This window comes from Sphaerodactylus townsendi, linkage group LG04, assembly GCF_021028975.2.
Source record: "Sphaerodactylus townsendi isolate TG3544 linkage group LG04, MPM_Stown_v2.3, whole genome shotgun sequence".
Classification (NCBI taxonomy): Eukaryota; Metazoa; Chordata; class Lepidosauria; order Squamata; family Sphaerodactylidae; genus Sphaerodactylus; species Sphaerodactylus townsendi.
The window spans coordinates 20,071,724-20,092,803 of record NC_059428.1 but is presented as its reverse complement, the minus strand read 5'-3'; the positions used below and the strand labels follow the sequence as shown (position 1 = coordinate 20,092,803).

Here is a 21,080-nt window from a genome sequence, read left to right as displayed (position 1 = left end):
TTTCAAGCTCCTTCCCTTCCCTCTCCCTGGCAAAGGAAACCTTAGGAAGCTAGCTAGGTTGGGAATGAGGAGGAGTTCTGAGGGAACTGTGACTAGCCCAAGGTCACCCAGTAGGTTTCATGTGGGGAAACAAACCTGGTTCACCAGATTAGAATCCACTGCTCGTGTGGACAAATGAGGAATCAAATCCAGTTCTCCAGATTAGAGTCCACCACTCTAAACCACTATACCACACTGGCTCTCTCTTCACCATGCTGGGAGGGAGCTCCTTGGGGATGGGATGCCTTAGAGTTCAACCACCACAGCAGCCATTTTCTCCAGAAGAACCAATCTGTTGTCTGGAGATCAGTTGTAATTCTGGAATACTCCAGCCCTGTTCTGGAGGTTGGCAACTGTACGCCAGTCGGAGTCGGATTAGTTAACAAGCACAGCCCAAAGAGAGCGAAATAATACAGTAACTTCCCCACGTTGGTGCGAATCCTTCGATCCTTTTATTTGTTTGTTCTCGTTCCAGGTTTTGTCCTGGATTCACCCGGAAAGCCAAGCCACAATCACCCGCTGCAGCCAGCCAATGGTTGGCGTGAGCGGCAAGAGAAGCAAGGAGGACGAAAAGTACTTGCAGGCGATCATGGACTCCAACGCCCAGTCGCACAAGATCTTCATCTTCGACGCCAGGCCGAGCGTGAATGCCGTAGCTAATAAGGTTGGACTTTTATAAATTTGTATTAAATTTATATCCCACCCTTCCTGACCAGAGTCAGGCTCAGGGTGGCGTACATACAAATTAAAATGTTAAGTATATAATAAATTCCATAAAAACAAATACTAACATCTAACCTTCAAAACCCAAAGAGATGGCGACAAATAACAGCACGTTCCAGTCCTGTGAGAGAGAGAGAGAGAGAGAGAGAGAGAGAGAGAGAGAGAGAGAAAGATATATATAGATAGATAGATAGAGAGATAGAGATAGAGAGATAGAGATAGAGATATATAGATATAAAGATATATAGATATAGACAGACAGACAGACAGACAGATAGATACTGTATATACTGGCGTATAAGACTACTTTTGAACCCTGGGAAATCATCTGTAAAGTCTGGGGTCGTCTTATACGCCCGAATTACTCTTGTATGGCGAATATATCCCAAACTCTGGAAATTTTAACTGGAAAGATGGGAAATTAGATCTTATACTCCCAATTAAGTCTTATCAGCCGGTATATCCCCGGTAGATAGATATAAAGATAGATATAAAAGAGAGAGAAAGAGAGAGAGAGAGAGAGAGAGAGGAGAGAGAGAGAGAGAGAGAGAGAGATAAAGATATATATAAAAGAGAGAGACAGAGAGAAACAGAGAGAGAGAGAGATAAAGATCTATATAAAAGAGAGAGACAGAGAGAAACAGAGAGAGAGAGATAAAGATATATATAAAAGAGAGAGACAGAGAAACAGAGAGAGCGGTCGGTCGGTCGATCGATACGATCGATCGATAGATAGATGGGCAGATAGATAGATAGATAGATCGATCGATCGATCGATCGATCGATCGATCGATCTTCCCCACCTCGATGCAGGTTCCTTTGCCAAGAACTGTCCGAGCATGGGGAGAAATGGAAAGAGAAGGGAGGAAAGGCACACAATTTAATGTGCATGTTGGTAATTGGTAATTGGGAAGGGGTGTCAGAACCTGTCAAAAAGGCATGTGTAGATGAGCAAAATCTACTTGACAGATGTGTCCACCCCTAGACAGGTGCCGTGTGCATAATCAGTGCAGTGTGCATACTTAGTAACGTATGTGTAACTGATAAGACCTGTGCACCTGATTGGAACCTGATATGTATATAGTTGGCACAGACAACAGAGAGATGTGTGCCTGGAAACACCTATTGTCTGGCGAAGCACTTTGACAGTTAGAGCAACAAATAGAACTTCTGCACCGTTGACTGTGTGTCAGTTGTTTCTGCATTGCATTCTACAAAGTGGCCTACTCCCGAGTAACCGCTGCTTCAACATCCGGCAAGATGGAATTGGACAAACGGGTGGCCTCAAACAAATGGCTGGATATTCCAGCCAATCTTCAGTTTTCAGGAAGGCATCATCTATCACTTTGTCAGAGATGCTTGTGACTAGTATAGTCAGATGTGGGGCCAATACGATCCACGGAGGCCCATGTGTGGAAGTAGCCCCTTGGTTTCTTGACTGGACTCAAGTGTGTTTCTCCCTCACAAACTGGAGATTGGAGCTGAAATTTTAAACAAGCACCTGCGCTTGGATGTCCCGCTAAAATTTGAGTTCCTGAACCAAGGAAGATTTTGGCTGTGCTCTGTTGAGGAGGGTGGGGCCCCGTTTGCACAGCAAACAAGCTGTGTTTGTGCCCATTTCAGAGAGACAGTGGTTTGTTGTCACACTTTGCTGTGATTGAGAAGGCCCCACCCTGCACTGCCATTGTTCAAACTTTCCAAGATGAAGTAAACAAAACAGAGCCAACCCTATTCGTCTTAAACAATGGGCACTCTTGTGTGGGACAAAGTATGTATTCTCTACTTTCTCCAAAGCTGAAGAGGGCTTACAACATGGGTAATGTGTGATAAATAAGCTCTGACCGGGATGGCCCAAGCTGTCCCAGTCTTGTCAAAGCTTGGAAGCTAAGCGGTGTCAGCAGAAGCGTATCTGGGGAAAATGTAACCCAGTGCAAAATCTAAGTTTTCCACACAAACCCTCCCCCACCACAACCAAATAACTTTTTTTGCACCAGTGTATGGACCCAGAGGGAAGGAGGAGGAGTATGGGGGGGGGGCGATTTCCCGCCCCCCACATGACTAAATGTCCGCAACCTGGGGACATTTGACCCCATATGTCCCCCTGGGGGTACGCCCCTGGGTGTCACCCCTCGTTAGTATTTGACTGAAAGACCAGCAAGGAGGTCCAGGGTTGCTACCCAGAGACAGACACCGGCAAACTTAACTCTGTTCATCTGTTTACCCTAAAAACCCATCAAGTGATCACCATAAATTTACTGTGACTTGACAGCACTTTACACAATCATGATAAACAAACAGCATTAAAACAGAACAACAAAGCAATATTTTTAGAAGAAAACCCCCACACTCTTCCAACAACAGCAATCCATAAATTAAGGCTGTGGTTTTTTTTTAAATCCAGGTGCGTTTGTTTATTATGTTGCAGAGCTTCTTCCATAGATTTAGGTGAACACAAAAAAGACCGAACATCTCCCCACAACTATCTTTCAGTGGGATTCAGAGAAACGCTCTGGGATGTCAAATAAATAGTGGGGTTTAGTTACTTTGGGGTTGCAGTTTTGGGGATGTTTTCTAGATGGTCCAATGTGTGTTTTTGGTGCAGGCCAAAGGAGGAGGTTATGAAAGTGAAGATGCCTATCAGAATGCAGAGTTGGTGTTTCTGGACATCCACAATATCCACGTGATGAGAGAGTCACTGAGGAAACTCAAGGAGATTGTATATCCTACCATAGAAGAGTCACACTGGCTGTCAAATTTGGAATCCACTCATTGGCTAGAACATATCAAGGTAAGTTGGTTGCAGAGGTGGGATCCAGCAGGTTCTCACAGGTTCCTGAGAGTAGGTTACTAATTATTTGTGTGTGCCGAGAGGGGGTTACTAATTGGTGATTTTGCCACGTGATTTTTGCCCCTCCTCTCAGTTATGCCCCTCCTCTCAGCAGTAGCGCGCAGAACTTGAAGCAGTCTAGCAGGAGGTGCACCAGTCTAGCAGGAGGTGCACTCAGCAGTAGCGCGCAGAACTTGAAGCAGTCTAGCAGGAGGTGCGTGGCAGCCTGCGCCTGCGTGCATTTGTTTCCCCTCCCAAGGACCGGCGCAGCGGCTGCGTCCTTGCCACAGCCCTGCCCAGGAATGCCCCGCCCCCGGCATGCATCCTTGCCACAGCCCTGCCCAGGAATGCCCTGCCCCTGGAATGCCCCGCCACGCCCACGTCGTGCCCCACCCAGCCCCATTGGCTCTACGCCACAGTTTGAAACCCACCACCATGGGAACCTGTTACTAAAATTTTTGGATCCCACCACCGGTTGGTTGTATATATTCACGTATCTCTGTGTGCTGTTGAGGGCATTGTTTTTCAGGTGCAGCCTCGGCAGAGCTGGGCCATACCGCGCCTGGTATGCACTCTGTGTCTTCCGCTACCCCTCCCCCCCCCCCCCGCCCAGCCCAGCCCAGCCCCACACACACTTACCTTAGTGAAACAGTGCAGGCTGGAATCGGCCTGTTCCCTTAAGGATGAAAACGGCCTGGTGGGAACTACACTTTCCATGAAACCTTGGGGCTCGCAAGGTCTCCTGGGAAGTGTAGTTCCCAGCAGGCCGTTTTCAGCCTGAAGGAAACAGGCTGATTCTCCAGCCTGCATTGTTTCACTAAGGTAAGGGGGGGGGTGTTTGCCGCATGTGTGTGTGTGATTTTCCGTCCCCAGGTGCGTGCCTGGTGCAACACGCCCCCCCATCCCCCTGGTAGCTCCACCTCTGAGCCTCAGCAGTTCCTGTAGATGGGTCACATGCTGGTCAGAGAAGTGCATCACCTGTATGAACGCTGATTGCAATGTCCATCCTACATGGATGGAAGATTCGATATAGGCCCCTGGAAACCATGTATGGCCGCAGTTATATGGTTTTTGCCTTTCAAAAAAATCATTCATGAATTGATGCTTCACAATTTCATGCTGTGATTCTCCACACTTCACCTCGAAAATTGGCCCCCCCAAAATAACAAAAACAGAAATTATTACAATCCAGATGAGGGAGAACAGAGTGAGCTCAGAAAATGGCGCCGAAGGAGCACGTTCAGGGATAGCAGAGAGGTGTGGCAAACATTGTGAAGAGATACACAGCAAGTGAAAACGTTTTGAAAATGTTTCAGCCTCCGGAATTGTTTTAAAAGGGGATTCATTGAAAATGTTTTGAGGCTGGAAATAAAACGTTTGAGGGTAAAAACAATGCGGAACTCCATTGAGGAAACACTTTATTTCCTCAAGATGTTTTCAGTGAATTGTGCGGAAAGGGCCAATCGCATACCAGTGAAGGGTGGGAAGTTATCTCACTTTGCATGCCGATCAAAACTGTTTCAACTACAGTACAGCTTGGTTGAAGAGGGGAAAGGCGGACTTCCAGGCCAGGAGGGAGTTCTCCTAATTACTGTAATGACATCAGGGACAGTGCTTACAAATGCCTTTCCCCCATTCTTGGGCTACTTGCTCCAGTTGTAGCAGGGACACATTTGCGTGAGCATAAACGGAAGCAGCCTTAACCATCCATTCTAAAATGACCCTCATTTTGTTTTTCTCCTTTCTCACGTACCTTTTATGCTTTCTCACTGGCCAGACCTAGAACCCATGTTCTCCTTTTCCATTTTAATCATGCATAAAGATGGGGATTTTTTTTGTGGGACAATTTGAATAGCCCAGCTTCACCCATACGTCAGAGCTTGGGAACAAGCAGAGTTGGACATAGTCAGTACTTGAATGGAGGAAGACCACCAAGGAAGATCTGGGATGCTTGCCAAAGAATGGCAAACCACCTTTCTCTTGCTTGGAATGCCCCATGGATGGGGTTGCCATGAGTTGGTTGTGACTCAACTGCATGCCCTTATTCTTTTCTGCGATGGTCTCGCATCAAGCAGTCACTCATTGGTGCTCAGTGTTAAAATCACAAATGCCCCCTTTTCATCCAGCTCATTCTTGCGGGTGCTCTTCGGATCGCTGACAAAGTGGAATCCGGGAAGACCTCGGTGGTGGTCCATTGTAGCGACGGCTGGGACCGAACTGCTCAGCTCACCTCTCTGGCTGTGCTCATGTTGGACGGCTACTACCGGACAATACGAGGTTTCGAAGTCCTGGTGGAAAAGGAATGGCTGAGTTTTGGGCACAGATTCCAGCTGGTGAGTGGATGGCTTTTGAAAGGAGCCAAAAACAGAAGTTCTCCAAGGCCTTATTTTAAACACCTATAAGAGGCAAAAAAATGTCCTGGGAAAATCTAGTTAACGTCTAGATCAGGGGTGTCCAACTCTGGCACTTCAGATGTTGATGGACTACAATTCCCATCAGCCCTTGCTGGCATGGCCAAGTGTAGTCCATCAACATCTGAAGAGCCAGAGTTGGACATCCTTGATCTAGATTTTTCAGATGCTGTATTATTTTAAGAAATATATTCAAAATGGCTCAGAGGAAGATTGGGAACTTTACACGTTGATGTTAACCAACTGGAAAAGAGCAGAACAAGTCATAGTTTTTTGTACTGCTTGCTGTTTCCCCCACGACTTTTCCATTCCCATCCCCTTTTTTTTCTCTCTGTTCATAGTATACATATTTACCCACTGAGGGGGGTTCCTTTCATGCATTGGATGAAGTGGGCGTTGGCTATAAAAGGTCATGCCACCAAGGAGGCTTCTCCTTTAATGATCTCAGCCCTGTTATCAACATTTAAGAACATAAGAACATAAGAACAAGCCAGCTGGATCAGACCAGAGTCCATCTAGTCCAGCTCTGCTACTCACAGTGGCCCATCAGGTGCCTTTGGGAGCTCATGTGCATGATGGGAAAGCAATGGCCTGCTGCTGCTGCTGCTCCTGAGCACCTGGTCTGCTAAGGCATTTGCAACCTCAGAACAAGGAGGATCAAGATTGGTAGCCATAGATCGACTTCTCCTCCATAAATCTGTCCAAGCCCCTTTTAAAGCTATCCAGGTTAGTGGCCATCACCACCTCCTGTGGCAGCATATTCCAAACACCAATCACACATTTAGGGTGTAAGGATGTCCTGATCAGAGCCAGCATGGGGTAATAGTTAAGGATTCTAATTTGGAGAACTGGGTTTGATACTCCACTCCTTCACATGGGCAACCTTGAGCCAGTCACAGTTCTGTCAGAACTCTCTCGGCCCCACCTGCCTCACAAGGTATCTGTTATAGGGAGAGGAAGGGAATGTGATTGTAAGCTGCTTTGAGATTCCTCACATTTGAGAAAAGCAGGGTATAAATCCAAAATCTTGTTCTTCTTCAGCCCTGCGTGCTTCTCTGTTTTAGCACTCCTTCCTGGCCGCGTTTTTAGAATGCCTGAAGTGTGTACCGGGGAGCCGGGTGGTTTGCCAACCTTAAGCCATGCAATCGTCTGTCTATCCAACTGTATTGATCTTTTTTTTTAAAAAAAAATTCATTTTCTTGCTTTGTTTCAGAGGCTGGGTCACGGAGACAAGAATCATGCGGACGCAGACCGCTCTCCTGTTTTTCTCCAGTTTATCGACAGTGTCTGGCAGATGACAAGACAGGTAGATTTGTGTGAGGAAACTATCAGCCCAATACCTAAGCAAATGGAGACAGGGTCTTGCCCCTTCTTATGTCCATCATGAATGGAGAAGGAGGTCTTGCCTTCTCATCCACCAAGGTGGTTTGGGATGTTAAAAAGTTCTGGAACAAGCTGAGCCCTTCCAGCTCTGGCACCACGGCAAGCTCCACTCATGTTAGAGCGACATGACAATGGCAATAGAGGTAGGCTTGCCCAGTGGGTAAGCCTGTGCCCATTGGTAGTTTCACCGTGGCCCAGCTTTGAGCCAAACCCGACTGGCGAGCCGACGCCCATTGCCAACACCCAGACCCAGCATGGTATAATGGTTAAGAGCAGGTGGATTCTAATCTGGAGAACTGGGTTTGATTCCCCACTCCTCCACCTGAGTGGCAGAGGCTTATCTGCTGAACCAGATGTGTCTCCGCACTCCTACATTCCTGCTGGGTGACCTTGGGCTAGTCACAGTTCTTCGGAACTCTCTCAGCCCCACCTACCTCACAAGGTGCCTGTTGTGGGGGAGAGGAAGGGGAAAGAGTTTGTAAGCCACCTTGAGTCTCTTTATAGGAGGGAAAGGTGAGGTATAAATCCAAACTCCCCTCCTCCTCCTCCTCCTTCATAATGAGCAATCCCACACAAGTTATTATCAGTGCCCCAGCTCAGATCCCAGCCAAGTTCAGTGACTCTCGCCAATTTGTAATTCATCCTTGATCCCTGGCATAAAAACAGTGCTGTAACAAGCATGACCTTGTTTCCATCTGTAAAAATCTAGAATGCACGACTTCTGTGACCAGCCTACAAAATAGCACAATTTGTGCTGGTAACGCCTGGCAAAATCTCAGAAATTACACGGGAGCTGAACGGGAACAGGGATATAGGTAGTGTGGTCTCTGATAGGAATCTACGCAGCTCCTTGAATTGTGGAAAATATGTATGCACATGGAAATATGCTTAATTTGCTCAAGCTGCAGAATGTTGTCTTTCCTTGGCGCGGCATCTGAATTACCTCGGTGCAGATGTTGAAAAAAAATTCTAGATACAAAGTTTACATGCACGGTTAATGTATGGAACTCATTGCCCCCAGATGTCTAGCCTAGTGTCTGCAGTTGTAAGAAAAGAATTAGACAGTTTTATGGCAGATAGGTCTCTTGGCTGCTATAAGCAATGTTATTTGAACGACCCTCCTTGTACAGAGGCAGTGTATCTATACTAGATACAATACTAGAACCCGGGGGGCCTACATTGAAAATGCTGGGGGGAAGAATTAGGACTAATAAAAGGAAACACTTCTTCACGCAACGTGTGATTGGTGTTTGGAATATGCTGCCACAGGAGGTGGTGATGGCCACTAACCTGGATAGCTTTAAAAAGGGCTTGGACAGATTTATGGAGGAGAAGTCGATTTATGGCTACCAATCTTGATCCTCTTTGATCTCAGATTGCAAATGCCTTAACAGTCCAGGTGCTCTGGAGCAACAGCCGCAGAAGGCCACTGCTTTCACATCCTGCATGTGAGCTCCCAAAGGCACTTGGTGGGCCACTGCGAGTAGCAGAGAGCTGAACTAGATGGACTCTGGTCTGATCCAGCTGGCTTGTTCTTATGTTCTTATCTCTGGGAACCAGATGCTGGGGGCAAGCAGCAGGGGGAGTTGTTTCTTCATGCCTTCTTCATGAGAGTGGCAGTGTAGTGGTTAAGAGCAGGTGCACTCTAATCTGGAGGAACCGGGTTTAATTCCCTGCTCTGCTGCTTGAGCTGTGGAGGCTCATCTGGGGAATTCAGATTAGCCTGTGTACTCCAACACACACCAGCTGGGTGACCTTGGGCTAGTCACAGTTCTTCTGAGCTCTCTCAGGCCCACCGACCTCACAGGGCGTTTGTTGTGTGTCACCCCCTTTGAGTCTCCTTATAGGAGAGAAAAGGAGGTTATAAATCCAACGTCTTCATTCCCCTGCTTTGTATGTTTCTCACAGCGCAAAGTTATTCCCATCTGAACTGTGTTTTCAGTGAGCTTAGACTGGACTGATTCAGGATGGATTTAGATACTGCCACAGGCATCGGGATGATTGTTGTGGAAAACAGGATTCCAGACCCAGTGGAACTTTTGGTCTGATCCAGTTAGACACCCCATATTCTTTTTACACGCTTCATATAGGGTGTACACAGCAGTCCTACCCTTCTGGCCTTTGGCTCTCAGTCAGCATTCCTTGCTGAATATGTAAAATGGTCTAATGTCTTGCCAATGAAGAGAGCCGTAATACGGGTCTGACCAAAAGCCAGTTGCCAGACAGTAATGCAAACAAATTATTCACTGGGAGTCAAGCGCGGGGGGGGGGGGGGGGGCGCTGTATTCTTTCCTCTCTCCACCCCCCCCCCTTAAGCATAAACTCCTCGCAAGGCTCTGTTTTCACGTCTCGCAAGGTCCAGCAAAAATAAACCAGTTGCCTGCTGTTTGTCTTTTGAAGTTTCCCACAGCGTTTGAATTCAACGAGTGCTTTCTGATCACCATCTTGGACCACCTCTACAGCTGTTTGTTTGGGACATTCCTGTGCAATAGCGAGCAGCAGAGGGTGAAAGAGGTAAAAGGCTTTGCTTCCCTCAAGCTCCGCCCCTTCCTCTGTCGGTCGTTTGACGAAGCAGGTGTAGGACTGAGAAATCTTGCTTGCACAGTAGCCCAAGAGCTTGGGGGCTGGTATACACGACTTTGAGCCTGTTTGCCAAAGGGCTGACCAATAGCTGTTTCTGATTGAGACTAGGGGCTTTGGGGCACTGATTGAGACTAGGGGCTTTGGGGCACTGCTTTCTGCACTGCTGTTTGTTTCACAGTGGGGTTTTCCTGTGTTTTTTTGTTTAAACAGGGATCTTCCAGCTGCGAAGAATCCCCAAGTGAGCTGCCATTTTGCCGCTTCCTTGGTCTTTCTGTACAACCCTCCCTTTCAGGAGGTGGCCTGCTTCCTTGTGGGGGTAGGGGGGCATCCAAAACACTGCCCCCGCCCTGAGCACTACACCACTGGGTATAGTGGGTTGGTCTAGGGATCTGGGAGACCTGGGTTTGAGTCCCTGCTCGTGCCATGGAAACTTGCTGGGTAACTGTGGGCACGTCATATATTTTCAGCCTAACCTACCTAACAGGGTTGTTTTGAGGATGAACTGGAGGAGAGGATAATGACGTAAGCTACTCCTGGTCCCTGCTCAGAGGAGAGGCATGTTATAAATGAAGTACAATCAGAGGAACTTTGGGGAGCATTCCATAATGTGACTCTACCATATGGTCTGAGGTGGTACAGCCCCTTCATTGCCTTATTCCCACCTCATGCTCCTGCATGTGTAAATCCAGAAGAGGATCCAGCTGGGGATGGGGATGAATTGTGGGTTTGTAAAAATTGTATCTTTAGGAGAGCTCTTGTTAAACTGGCTGTTGTGGGTTTTTTCTTTCTTTCTTTCTTTCTTTCTTTCTTTCTTTCTTTCTTTCTTTCTTTCTATTTATTTGTTTGTTTGTTTGTTTATATTTTCCTGTTTATATCCCACCCTCCCCAACAGGGCTCAGGGCAGCAAACAATAAAACAGGCATAAAACAGTTCAAATACATCCCTCCCTCCCCACCATTCCCACGGAAGGCCAATGAGAGTAGTCATCAAGTCAGGCTGGCTGGCGGAAAAGCTCCCATCTTGCAGGCCCTGCAGAAACCACTCAAGTCCTGCAGGGCCCTGATCTCACTTGGGAGCTTATTCCACCAGGTAGGGGCCAGGGCCGTCAAAGCCCTGGCCCTCGCGGTGGCCAGCTGGATATCTTGTGGGCCTGGGACCCCCAACAGATTTCCCTCCAACGAGCAGAGGGACCTAGCAGGTCCGGATGGTTTGGCTGTGATCTAATGGTTTGGCTGTGATCTAATAGTTTTTGCACCTAATGTTTCGCCCCCATCTATTCCTGACAGCTTCAGAGGCATGTCACAGTAAGATGTGTGTGTGTGTGTGTGTGTGTGTGTGTGTGTGTGTGTGTGTGTGTGTGTGTTTGTGTGTGTGTAAATATTCTCCTCCCTTTCCTTTTCCTTTCTTTTCCCCACTTATTGTCTTTTGGAGCTTGATTTTAAACACTGTACAATTTAAATATAATGTCATCTCTTGCAAGGTGTTTCAGTTGAATTGGACTGCCTGCTGTCCTCACGAACCAGGGACGTGTGCTTGATTTGCACACAAGCATGTTGATCCGCAAGGCCAACTGATCTTCGGTATGCCAGCAAGCTGTACTTAGCGGTTTTGCCTGAATTGTGGGACAGTTCTCTTAAACACCGAACCCAGATGAGGTTGCGCAGGGAGACTCTTTCCTTCGCCAGTCTCGCGTTTCAGTTGGGCCTCAGTCTGTAAGCCTGCTATGGCCAACGGGAACCAGTTTGAGAGATTTGTCTGAAAAGCCACGCTTAACTGCAATAAATCATTCGAAAGTTGCCTTCCTCCCCCCCCTCCCCCTTCTCCGTAGCTGTTCCCTCAGTTTTCTTGGAATGTTGCTATGGTTTTATGTTCCACAAAACTGTGCTGCTCTGTGTGCCAACTAAAGCATTTTGTGTGGCTCTTTGCAGGGCATGCCAAACAAGACAGTGTCGCTGTGGTCCTACATTAACAGCCAGCTCGAAGACTTCACCAACCCTCTCTATGCCGGCTACACCAACCATGTCTTGTATCCTGTGGCAAGCATGCGCCACCTAGAGCTTTGGGTGGGCTACTACATCCGGTGGAATCCACGGATGAAACCACAGGTGAGCAGATTAAGAAGATAGTCAGGGGTCAGGTGAAAATCAAAGACCTCTGCTTGCCCACCACTTCTGATACGTTCCATGATATCCAAATCATAAGCTACAAGACTGTTGTCCTAGTGTAGCTTTAGAAATTTCCAAGGGTTTCATATATTTCATAGACCATGTGTTTCATAGAATCATAGAGTTGAAAGAGACCACAAGGGCCATCAAGTCCAACCCCTGCCATGCAGGAACACACAATCAAACCACTCTGGACAGATGGTCATCCAGCCTCTCTTTAAAAACCTCCAAAGAAGGAGACTCCACCACACTCCGAGGTTGTGCATTCCACTGTTGAACAGCCCTTACTGTCAGGAAGTTTTTCCTGATGTTTCGGTGGAATCTCTTTTTGAACCCATTCCTCCTGCTCCTAGTCTCTGGAGCCGCAGAAAACAAGCTTGCTCCCTCACCAACATGACATCCCTTCAGATATCTAAACATGGCTATCATGTCACCTCTTAACCTTCTCTTCACCAAACTAAACATTCCCAGCTCCCTAAGTCTCTCCTCATAGGGCATGGATTCCAGACCTTTTACCATTTTGGTTGCCCTCCTCTGGACCCATTCCAGCTTATCAAAATCCTTCTTGAATTGTGAGGCCCAGAACTGTACGGAGTATTCCAGGTGAGGTCATCTGGAGGGTGGCTCTTATTTGGAATGCAGAACATGGTGCTTTGAAAGTTGTTTTCATGTTCGCAGGACTGTCTTGATAAAATGAGGCACATTGCATAACTATTAAAGGTTTGGTATCCGTGACTAATTTTGTAAACTCAGTCTGGATTTGTATATTCCATAGCTTGCATGGGATGGGTCCCGTAGCACAACTGCTTTGAAAAAGAAGGAGGCGGGTTCCATTCCTGGCATCTCCAGTTAAAAGGATCAGGTAGGAGGTGATGTGGAAGGTCCCTGCCTGAAAACCTGGAGAGCCCGTCAGAATAGACAAGAACTTGACGGGCCACCGGACTCATCCAGAGGGTGGTTCTTGCATTATTATGAGTGAAAGCAAGAGCCCACCACATGGACCATCATCGTGGTGGTCAGCTAGGGTCAGGGGTTAGTGGTTAGGGCTAGGGCCGGGATGATTCTTCTTAGTGTGTGAACTCTGAACCCCACCCCCCACCCGGTTGGTTATACTCACTCCCTTGAAATGATTTCTGGCAGACATTACATGATTTCCCCTTTTGGGGGGGGGGGATGAGGGAGGAGTTCTGTGTTTCATCGATGCTTCAGTGCTTCACGGCTTTGTACTGCACTCTATAGTTCTCATTCACTTGATGCTTCAAAGACTGACCCCCTAAAAATAAAAGAACAAGGGGAGAAATGCTGCAAATAAACAGGCGAGATAGAAAAAGCGCAGAGAAGGGCAACAAGGATGATTGAAGGATTGGAGCACCTTACTTATGAAGAGAGGCTGCAGCGTTTGGAGAGGAGAAAATCTGAGGGGGGGATATGCATGCATTGAAGTCACATAAGAATTATGCATAGGAGTCAGAAAATGTTGACAGAGAGAAATTTTCTCTTTCTCACAATACTAGAGACCAGAGGGGCATTCGCTGGAAAATGCTGGGGCAAAGAATATAAGGACTAATCAAAGGAAACACTTGCTTTGCTACGCAACATGTGATTGGTGTTTGGAATATGCTGCCACAGGAGGTGGTGATGGCCACTAACCTGGATAGCTTTAAAAGGGGCTTGGACAGATTTATGGAGGAGAAGTCGATCTATGGCTACCAATCTTGATCTGCCTTGATCTCAGATTGCAAATGCCTTAGCAGACCAGGTGCTCAGGAGCAGGAGCAGCAGAAGGCCATTGCTTTCACATCCTGCACGTGAGCTCCCAAAGGCACCTGGTGGGCCACTACAGTAGCGAGGAGGTGCTGCCGACCTAGATGGACTCTGGTCTGATCCAGCAGGCTAGTTCTTATGTTCTTATGAGGGGGAACTGAGTGAGCACATAATGGTGTTGAGGAGCAAGTTCAGGGAAGCAGAGAAGCATGGGAATTGTAGTCAGTAGATCACACAGCAACTGAAGGCATTTTCAAAACGTTTCAGCCAGAGAATCATTTTAAAGGGGGATCATTTAAAACGTTGTGAGACTGGAAACAAAATGTTTTGGGATAAAAAATAATGCAGAACTCCACAGAGGAAACATTTTATTTTCTGCCTCAAACTGTTTTCAATGAATTGTGTGGCAATGCAGAATGACCTCCACAATGACCTATTATTTACAGCCTTGCCCAGCTTTTGCGGACTGAGGGCTGTACACTATCGCGCTATCATTGTGCTGTTTGCTTCCTGGAATGCCTTGGCCACAGAGAAGCAAAACATTCCTGTAAGGCAAGGACAGCACAAATATCCAACCGTGGGAAAACCTTTTTCGACATTGCCACCTGGTGCTGTGGACTCTCGTATGTGGACATGGAAATTTTCTCCTCCTTGGATGTGGCCAGAGCTCTCTGCACAGATTCGGAGGTCACAGGCAGGATGTTAAGAACATAAGAACGAGCCTGCTGGATCAGACCAAAGTCCATCTAGTCCAGCACTCTGCTACTTGCAGTGGCCCACCAGGTGCCTTTGGGAGCTCACATGCAGGATGTGAAAGCAATGGCCTTCTGCTGCTGCTGTTCCCAAGCACCTGGTCTGCTAAGGCATTTGCAATCTCAGATCAAAGAGGATCAAGATTGGTAGCCATAGATCGACTTCTCCTCCATAAATCTGTCCAAACCCCTTTTAAAGCTATCCAGGTTAGTGGCCATCACCACCTCCTGTGGCAGCATATTCCAAACACCAATCACACGTTGCATGAAGAAATGTTTCCTTTTATTAGTCCTAATTCTTCCCCCCAGCGTTTTCAATTAATGCCCCCTGGTTCTAGTATTGTGAGAAAGAGAGACAAATTTCTCTCTGTCAACATTTTCTACCCCATGCATAATTTTATAGACTTCAATCACTCTGCTACTTGAGCCCATGTTGCCATGGGCTCAAGGAGACTTCCTCCAATTTCAGTGATTCTTCCATTAGAAAGACCCTTTGTGCACTTACTGTTCGGGGAGCAGCTTGTGCTTCGCACTGCTTCCCCTGAGCCTAGCCACCATTTTGCCCGCCCTGTGCTTCCAGGTCGGTAGGCTGTTTGCTGCCTGTTTTTTTTTAAGCCCCCCACCCCCTGCTGTTTTCACAATTTATTGCTCCAGCTATGAAAGTATTTTAAAAATTAAGAGAGAAAAAGCCCAGTCGATGCCCCAGAAATACTGGCAGGGGAGTGGGTGGCGTTGCTCTTTCATGGATAGGGGAAGATGGGGAGGAGTGGAAGATCCAAAGGAAGCAAAACATTCTGGTCTACTTTGCTTTTCCTGCACAGGCAGGGGAAAAAATAACACTTTCACAAATGACAGGCTTCTCTGAAAATCCAGCCTGAAGGAAACATACGCTCTATGTAAAGGAGGCCACAAGTGTGTAAATAGCCAAAGAGACACTGAAGTTTGGAGAAAGTTTCCTTGGGCTGGGCAAAGCTTCCACCTTGGCTTAGTGCAGTGGTAGGATCCATGGCAATGTTGCTCCTTGGCAGCATTGTTTTGGCCCTGAAAATTAGGCCTGCGGTGAAGCCCTGCATGTTTATAGATTCTCCTCCAAGCCTGAACGCTGTGCTTCTTTTCTTCACCATAGGAGCCGGTGCACAATCGTTACAAAGAACTCCTGGCGAAGCGGACGGAGCTCCAAAAGAAGGTGGAAGAGCTCCAGCGGGAAATCACCAACCGGTCCACCTCATCCTCCGAGAGAGCAGGCTCTCCCGCCCAGTGCATCACTCCGGTCCAGACTGTTGTGTAACAGACTCTTTGATTCGGAACTCTGCAGGTCCCGTCTCCACAAGAGGCAGTTTCTATTTCAGAGAAGAGGAAGATGAAAGCGGAAATCTCTGAAGCCGGAAGGCAGCGTCTCAGAGTCAAACACGGCTTATTTATTATGCTACACCCCTCTAGAGAGCTTTTATTAGTATTGTAGCGCTGTAGGAAATGAAAGATTTTCCCTTTCTTTTTTAAAAAAGGCCTCTTATAATGACCCCCTGAGGCAGGTAATTTTTAAAAGGAAGCAGTCTTGCCTGATTCCCGAGACAAAACAAAAAGTGTTCAGAGGTCAATCTGGTGTTGAATTAAGCTGCAAGCCTTCGTGCCAATGTCAGGCAAACAGACCTGGAGACAAAACACCCGGTGGGGAAATCTGGGTCTGCTCCTATCCCTACTGCCGCTTCCCAATGAGCAACTCCCCAAAACTATCGTACGTGGGTTGCAACATGCAGCTATCTGAAATCTACAGGGAGGAAGCAGTTAAGAATTCTTGGTGATCAGATGTAAGCACTTAAACAGCCCTACGGAGTCTTTTGGATTCAGAGCCTTTGCCAATGGAAAGAACAGCTTCCAAAGAGGAGAGATCAAGACTGTCCGTTTTGGCATGTTAAGTGCTTAAGAGAGTCAGGCCAACTCCGGCATCAACAGTCCAGCAATGCCTTGTGCCCCCCAAAACCACCATTGGCGTTGGTGCAATTGACACCAGCACGCTAGATGAGAAACGAGCACGGCACCAGCTTCATATCAGCACGGGGCCTGTTCCATATCAAGACGCTGCTAAGTGCTGTGTGTGCGTTGCCTCCATCTCTGATGAGGGATTGCACCTGAAGCAAACCGCGGAGGGCAGCGGGTTTTTTATAGGGAAGGACAAGAATGCACCCGACTTGCGTGCTTAGGAGGACTAGCGAGATCCGGGTACTTTGCTTACTGGCACGGCAAAGGAGACTCTTTTCCCGCTTGGGCTGCAGTAGAGTTATTGCAAGTGTTAAAGTGATGAGGATGATTATCTGGTGGTCTCTGTGTTCGTGCAGCTGACCATGTTCTGCCACTGACAAAAATGGGTAATTTAATAGCAGACATCTGATTATGGGAAAAAGCAAGGTACTGGCATTGTCATTTTCCCTTTCTTTTCGCGATTAGCGTGTAGGTAGCGGGTAACGCCACATCGGTACGACTTATCAGTATCACCAAGCCAGAACTAGAATCTGGCGGCACAGGAGCTGGGCTTTTCATTCTGCCCTTATTTCTCCCTGCAATCTTTTCAGTTCTGCCTTCTATTTTCCATTGAAGCAGTTGGCAGAGCGGCTCAAAGCCTGTGGAGACGCATGAAATGGGGATGTTTGGAGGCGGGGATTACCTTTTTTGGGGGGGGGGGGCTAAATAGATAATTATGGTGGAAGAGGTTGAGAGCGATAACTTTGAACTCAAGGGCCTTTCTGCATGGATAGGAAACGTATTAAAGTTGTACTGTGTCGTAGTAGCCAGTGGGTGGCGTAATTTTGCTTTCTGAACATTCTGATAGCTAACGTTTGGGTCTGGAAAACTTTGCCGTGGCTTTGAAAAGAAGTGTTTTGTATGTTGGGTGAGCACATGTCTTTGATTGGCATCAGTGGTAAAGTGGATACCTGTTTCATTTTGACCAACGTGCACATTTTGAGGTTCTTTCCAGTTGTGCCAAAGTAGTTTCTGAGGACCGCTGGGGTTGCACGGAAACTGATGGTGGCATCCCATCACCAGTAAGATGAGTCAAAGGGATTTTTTTTTGCAAGTTTTAAGAGGAGCTAAGTCTATTCTACCTCTCCAGAAAATCGCTAGAAAGAGGCTTAACCCCCTGTTCCCCCACTAGGCTCCCAAAGACACCCTTTTATTTCTAACCCCCTCCCCACATAAAGAGACTGATAACCATTAATTAAACAGGGGGGAAATGCTTCACCGAAGACCACTGTTGCAGTGATAACACTCTATCCTCCAGAGGAATTTCACTGGGCATCAGATGCATTTTTCTCCATACAGAGCTGGCCTCGCATCATAGAGATGTGCACTTTTGCTACTATCCCTAGAAGAGACATATCCCCCTGTGGATGATACTAGTAGTCATTGGGCCCGTCATGGCTTTGGGTGGGCCTTTATCTCCAGAGCATTTTCCAGGAACTCTCCTTTCCACTCTTTCTCTTGCCAATCCAGGGTCTGACACTAAAGAAGAAGAAGAGTTTGGATTTATACCCCACCTTTCTCTCCTGTAAGGAGACTCAAGGTGGCTGACAAACTCCTTTCCCCACAACTTAGTGAATACCTGGTAGAGGCAAGGTGGGGCTTCAGAGAGTTCCGAGACGCTGCTTATTCTAGCTTCAAAGAGTTGCTCAGCAGGGGTCGAGTGCGGAAACACATCTGGTTCACCAGATAAAACCTCTGCCATTCAGGTGGAGGAGTGGGGAATAAAAACTGGTTCTCCAGATTAGAATCCACCCGTTCTTAACCACTACACCACACTGGGAGCTGATTCACCTTGGATTATAGTTTTCTCAGACCCAAAAAGGTACACTATGTCTCACTCTGTATAATTCCTCTCTTTTGACCTAGATCTGGGGTCCTCCCCCTGTAGATTTGGAGCAGGGTGCACAAGAGCGACATCACTGAGTGAATTTCACCCACTGCAGCTTGTCATATAACAACAGTGTGGGTGGGGTGGAGGAGTCTGAAAATGGTCAGCGCCTGGTTTTAAAGCTGTCGCTTCTTGATCTGTTCTCTGAGCCTGTGGAAAAAGAGGGAACAGCTTTGGCTGCTCTGTTTTCTGACAACATTTTTAATGTATTTGAACACTACCAACAAGCCTTTTATCTCTTTCGTTCTCCTGAGGCCTCTCTGATAAATGATAAGCTAATAACTGCTAGAGTTTCATTTGTTTCCCTGTTCCTACCTTGCTGGTGGTGCTTAATGCTCCAAACCAATCCGTTGCCTTTCCCAGGACGCAGTGAAAGGAGACTGTCGAAAGGAGCAGAGGAAGCGTTAATTTTCTGGTAGTTTTTTCTCTCTGGACTCTTCATCCGTTATTGCCACTCCCAGTTTTCAGGAGAACTTCCTTATCAAACTTCTCAACAAACCAGAGCCAGAGAATTGTACTGCCACAGCGCAAGTGAGCCTGGCGGAGACTTGAGAATGCTTTATTAACGATAAATCTCCAAAAAGATTGCGGGCAACTATAGAGACCAAGAAGAGCTGAAGAAGTGGGCTCAGAATCCTGCAAAACGCTACTATTGACCGGCACAAGCGTTCTCTGGTTCCCGTTTTGCAAGCCAGATGCTATTTAAAGAAGGATCAATCCTAAAAGAAATATCCTTATGAAGCAGGACTGTTCGTAGTAGACCCACACAAGCAAGCCCAGGTACGCTACATGCTGATCATAACAGATCAGCGTGTAGAGTACCTGGGCTTGCTTGTGTGGGTCTACTACGAATAGTCCTGCTTCATTAGGATGACATTTCTTTTAGGATTGATTCTCTGGGAAATGGTGTACCTTGTCAGTTGTAGGCAGTTTCACTTTGCGTGTGGATCCGCTTTGATTTTTTCATTCCAGTTGGTTTGTGTCGGCACACTGTAATACAATTCGTACTGCATTTCCTTAGGGTTCACGTTCTATGATTCTGTACATGGGATAATGATACTTGAACCCTACTTGTTTATGTAATAGCACTTTCTGATGGGTCAACAATCTACTCACACTTTTGAATGGGCACAGACTGGGTTGCAGCGGAGGCTGAGGTTACAGCAGGCAAGTTCTCTTGGGACCACTCCTCCTCGATAAAGGGCGACGGGATTGTGTCCCCTCTTGTTAGCTGCAGCATCTGGGCTTCGTTATTAGGAACAAAACGCACATCTATTTCTTAACAAAGTAGCGGTGTAACAGAATGGCATGCCCACCTGCTCTACACTTGCTGCAGAACAAAGCCGTAGAGAAGGGCTGAAGAGGCTCACAAGTCACAGGTATCTTCAAACATTTCCCTGCAAAAAAATCTAGCACTTCATGATGAAAGGGTCTAAGCCAGCCCTGTCCTGCTACCTTTCTACATACAGGGTATTTTCATGTAAGAAGGCATCCAGAATAGTTTAAAGCAATGATGTATTCCGTTATTATATTCTGCTTCCATCATATCTGTAGACCAAATTCTGTGGGTGAGGTTGCCATTTCTTTATTATGTGAACTAGGCTTTTAATTATGCCTTTTTTGGCGGATATGTTGCTGTTTTTAAACTTGGTTATTAACAATGTATCGTCTCAAAGAAAGAGATAAATGGAATTCCCAAACCTTCTCTTTGCAGCCCCTTTCTTGCTTCCATTGATATTCCGCCATTTTTATGTGATGATCAAGGTAACTGAATGTACACCGACATGTTTACAAAGTCGGCTATTGCGCCGATTTCTCCAAAAATCTGTATTTAATACAATTGGTAGATTTACACTAGCGCTTCAGCTTAGCAGAGAAGATCCCACTGGGCCACAGACACAAGCAAACTGAGCCAAGAGCCCTGCTCTCCTTTACTACTGGCAGTGATGTGTGGGCAGCTCTCCATAGGCTGTGGCAAGGATGCCTTTAGGTGCACCTGTGGCATTGTTGTCCCAGCCTAGGTCCAAGCCAGTCTGCCCCACAATGCAGCCACTGTATGCAAGAACCATGCAGCTCAGCTTGTTCCACTACTATTTTGATGTCCTCGTCCAGTGATGGCGAACCTTTTCGAGGCCGAGTGCCCAAATTGCAACCCAAAACCCACTTATTTATCGCAAAGTGCCAACACGGCAATTTAACCTGAATACTGAGGTTTTAGTTTAGAAAAAACAGGTGGCTCCAAGGCGTGTGTTACTCGGGAGTAAGCTTGGTGGTGGTCGGTGGCTTTGCTTTGAAGCAACTGTGCAACTCTTCCAACGGGTGAATCACGACCCTGGGAGGGTTTACTCAGAAGCAAGCCCCGTTGCCGAGCTTACTCCCAGGTAAAGGATCGTGCTTTAGTTCTTCGCAAGAAAATCAGTGGGGTTTAACAGCACTTAACAGGGTTACCTACACTGTTTCCCCAAAATTAGGTCTTAGGTTTAATGCTAATAATCGAGCCCAGCGGCCCAGACTAACCTAGATGTG

The 21,080-nt window shown here is 47.0% G+C and overlaps 1 protein-coding gene across 3 annotated transcripts in view; it reads left to right on the top strand.

Annotated features, from left to right (window-relative positions):
* MTMR2 (myotubularin related protein 2) overlaps window positions 1-18,275 on the top strand; it is a 61,057-nt gene extending 42,782 nt beyond the window's left edge. For all 3 annotated transcript variants that reach the window (XM_048493649.1, XM_048493650.1, XM_048493651.1), the window contains 7 exons: window positions 515-703; window positions 3,365-3,550; window positions 5,716-5,922; window positions 7,214-7,306; window positions 9,784-9,897; window positions 11,895-12,071; window positions 15,774-18,275. In XM_048493649.1, the coding sequence (XP_048349606.1) occupies window positions 515-703; window positions 3,365-3,550; window positions 5,716-5,922; window positions 7,214-7,306; window positions 9,784-9,897; window positions 11,895-12,071; window positions 15,774-15,935 (1,128 nt within the window). In that variant the 3' untranslated portion in view covers window positions 15,936-18,275. The remainder of the gene's footprint in view (window positions 1-514; window positions 704-3,364; window positions 3,551-5,715; window positions 5,923-7,213; window positions 7,307-9,783; window positions 9,898-11,894; window positions 12,072-15,773) is intronic.
* Window positions 18,276-21,080: the final 2,805 nt, after the last annotated feature.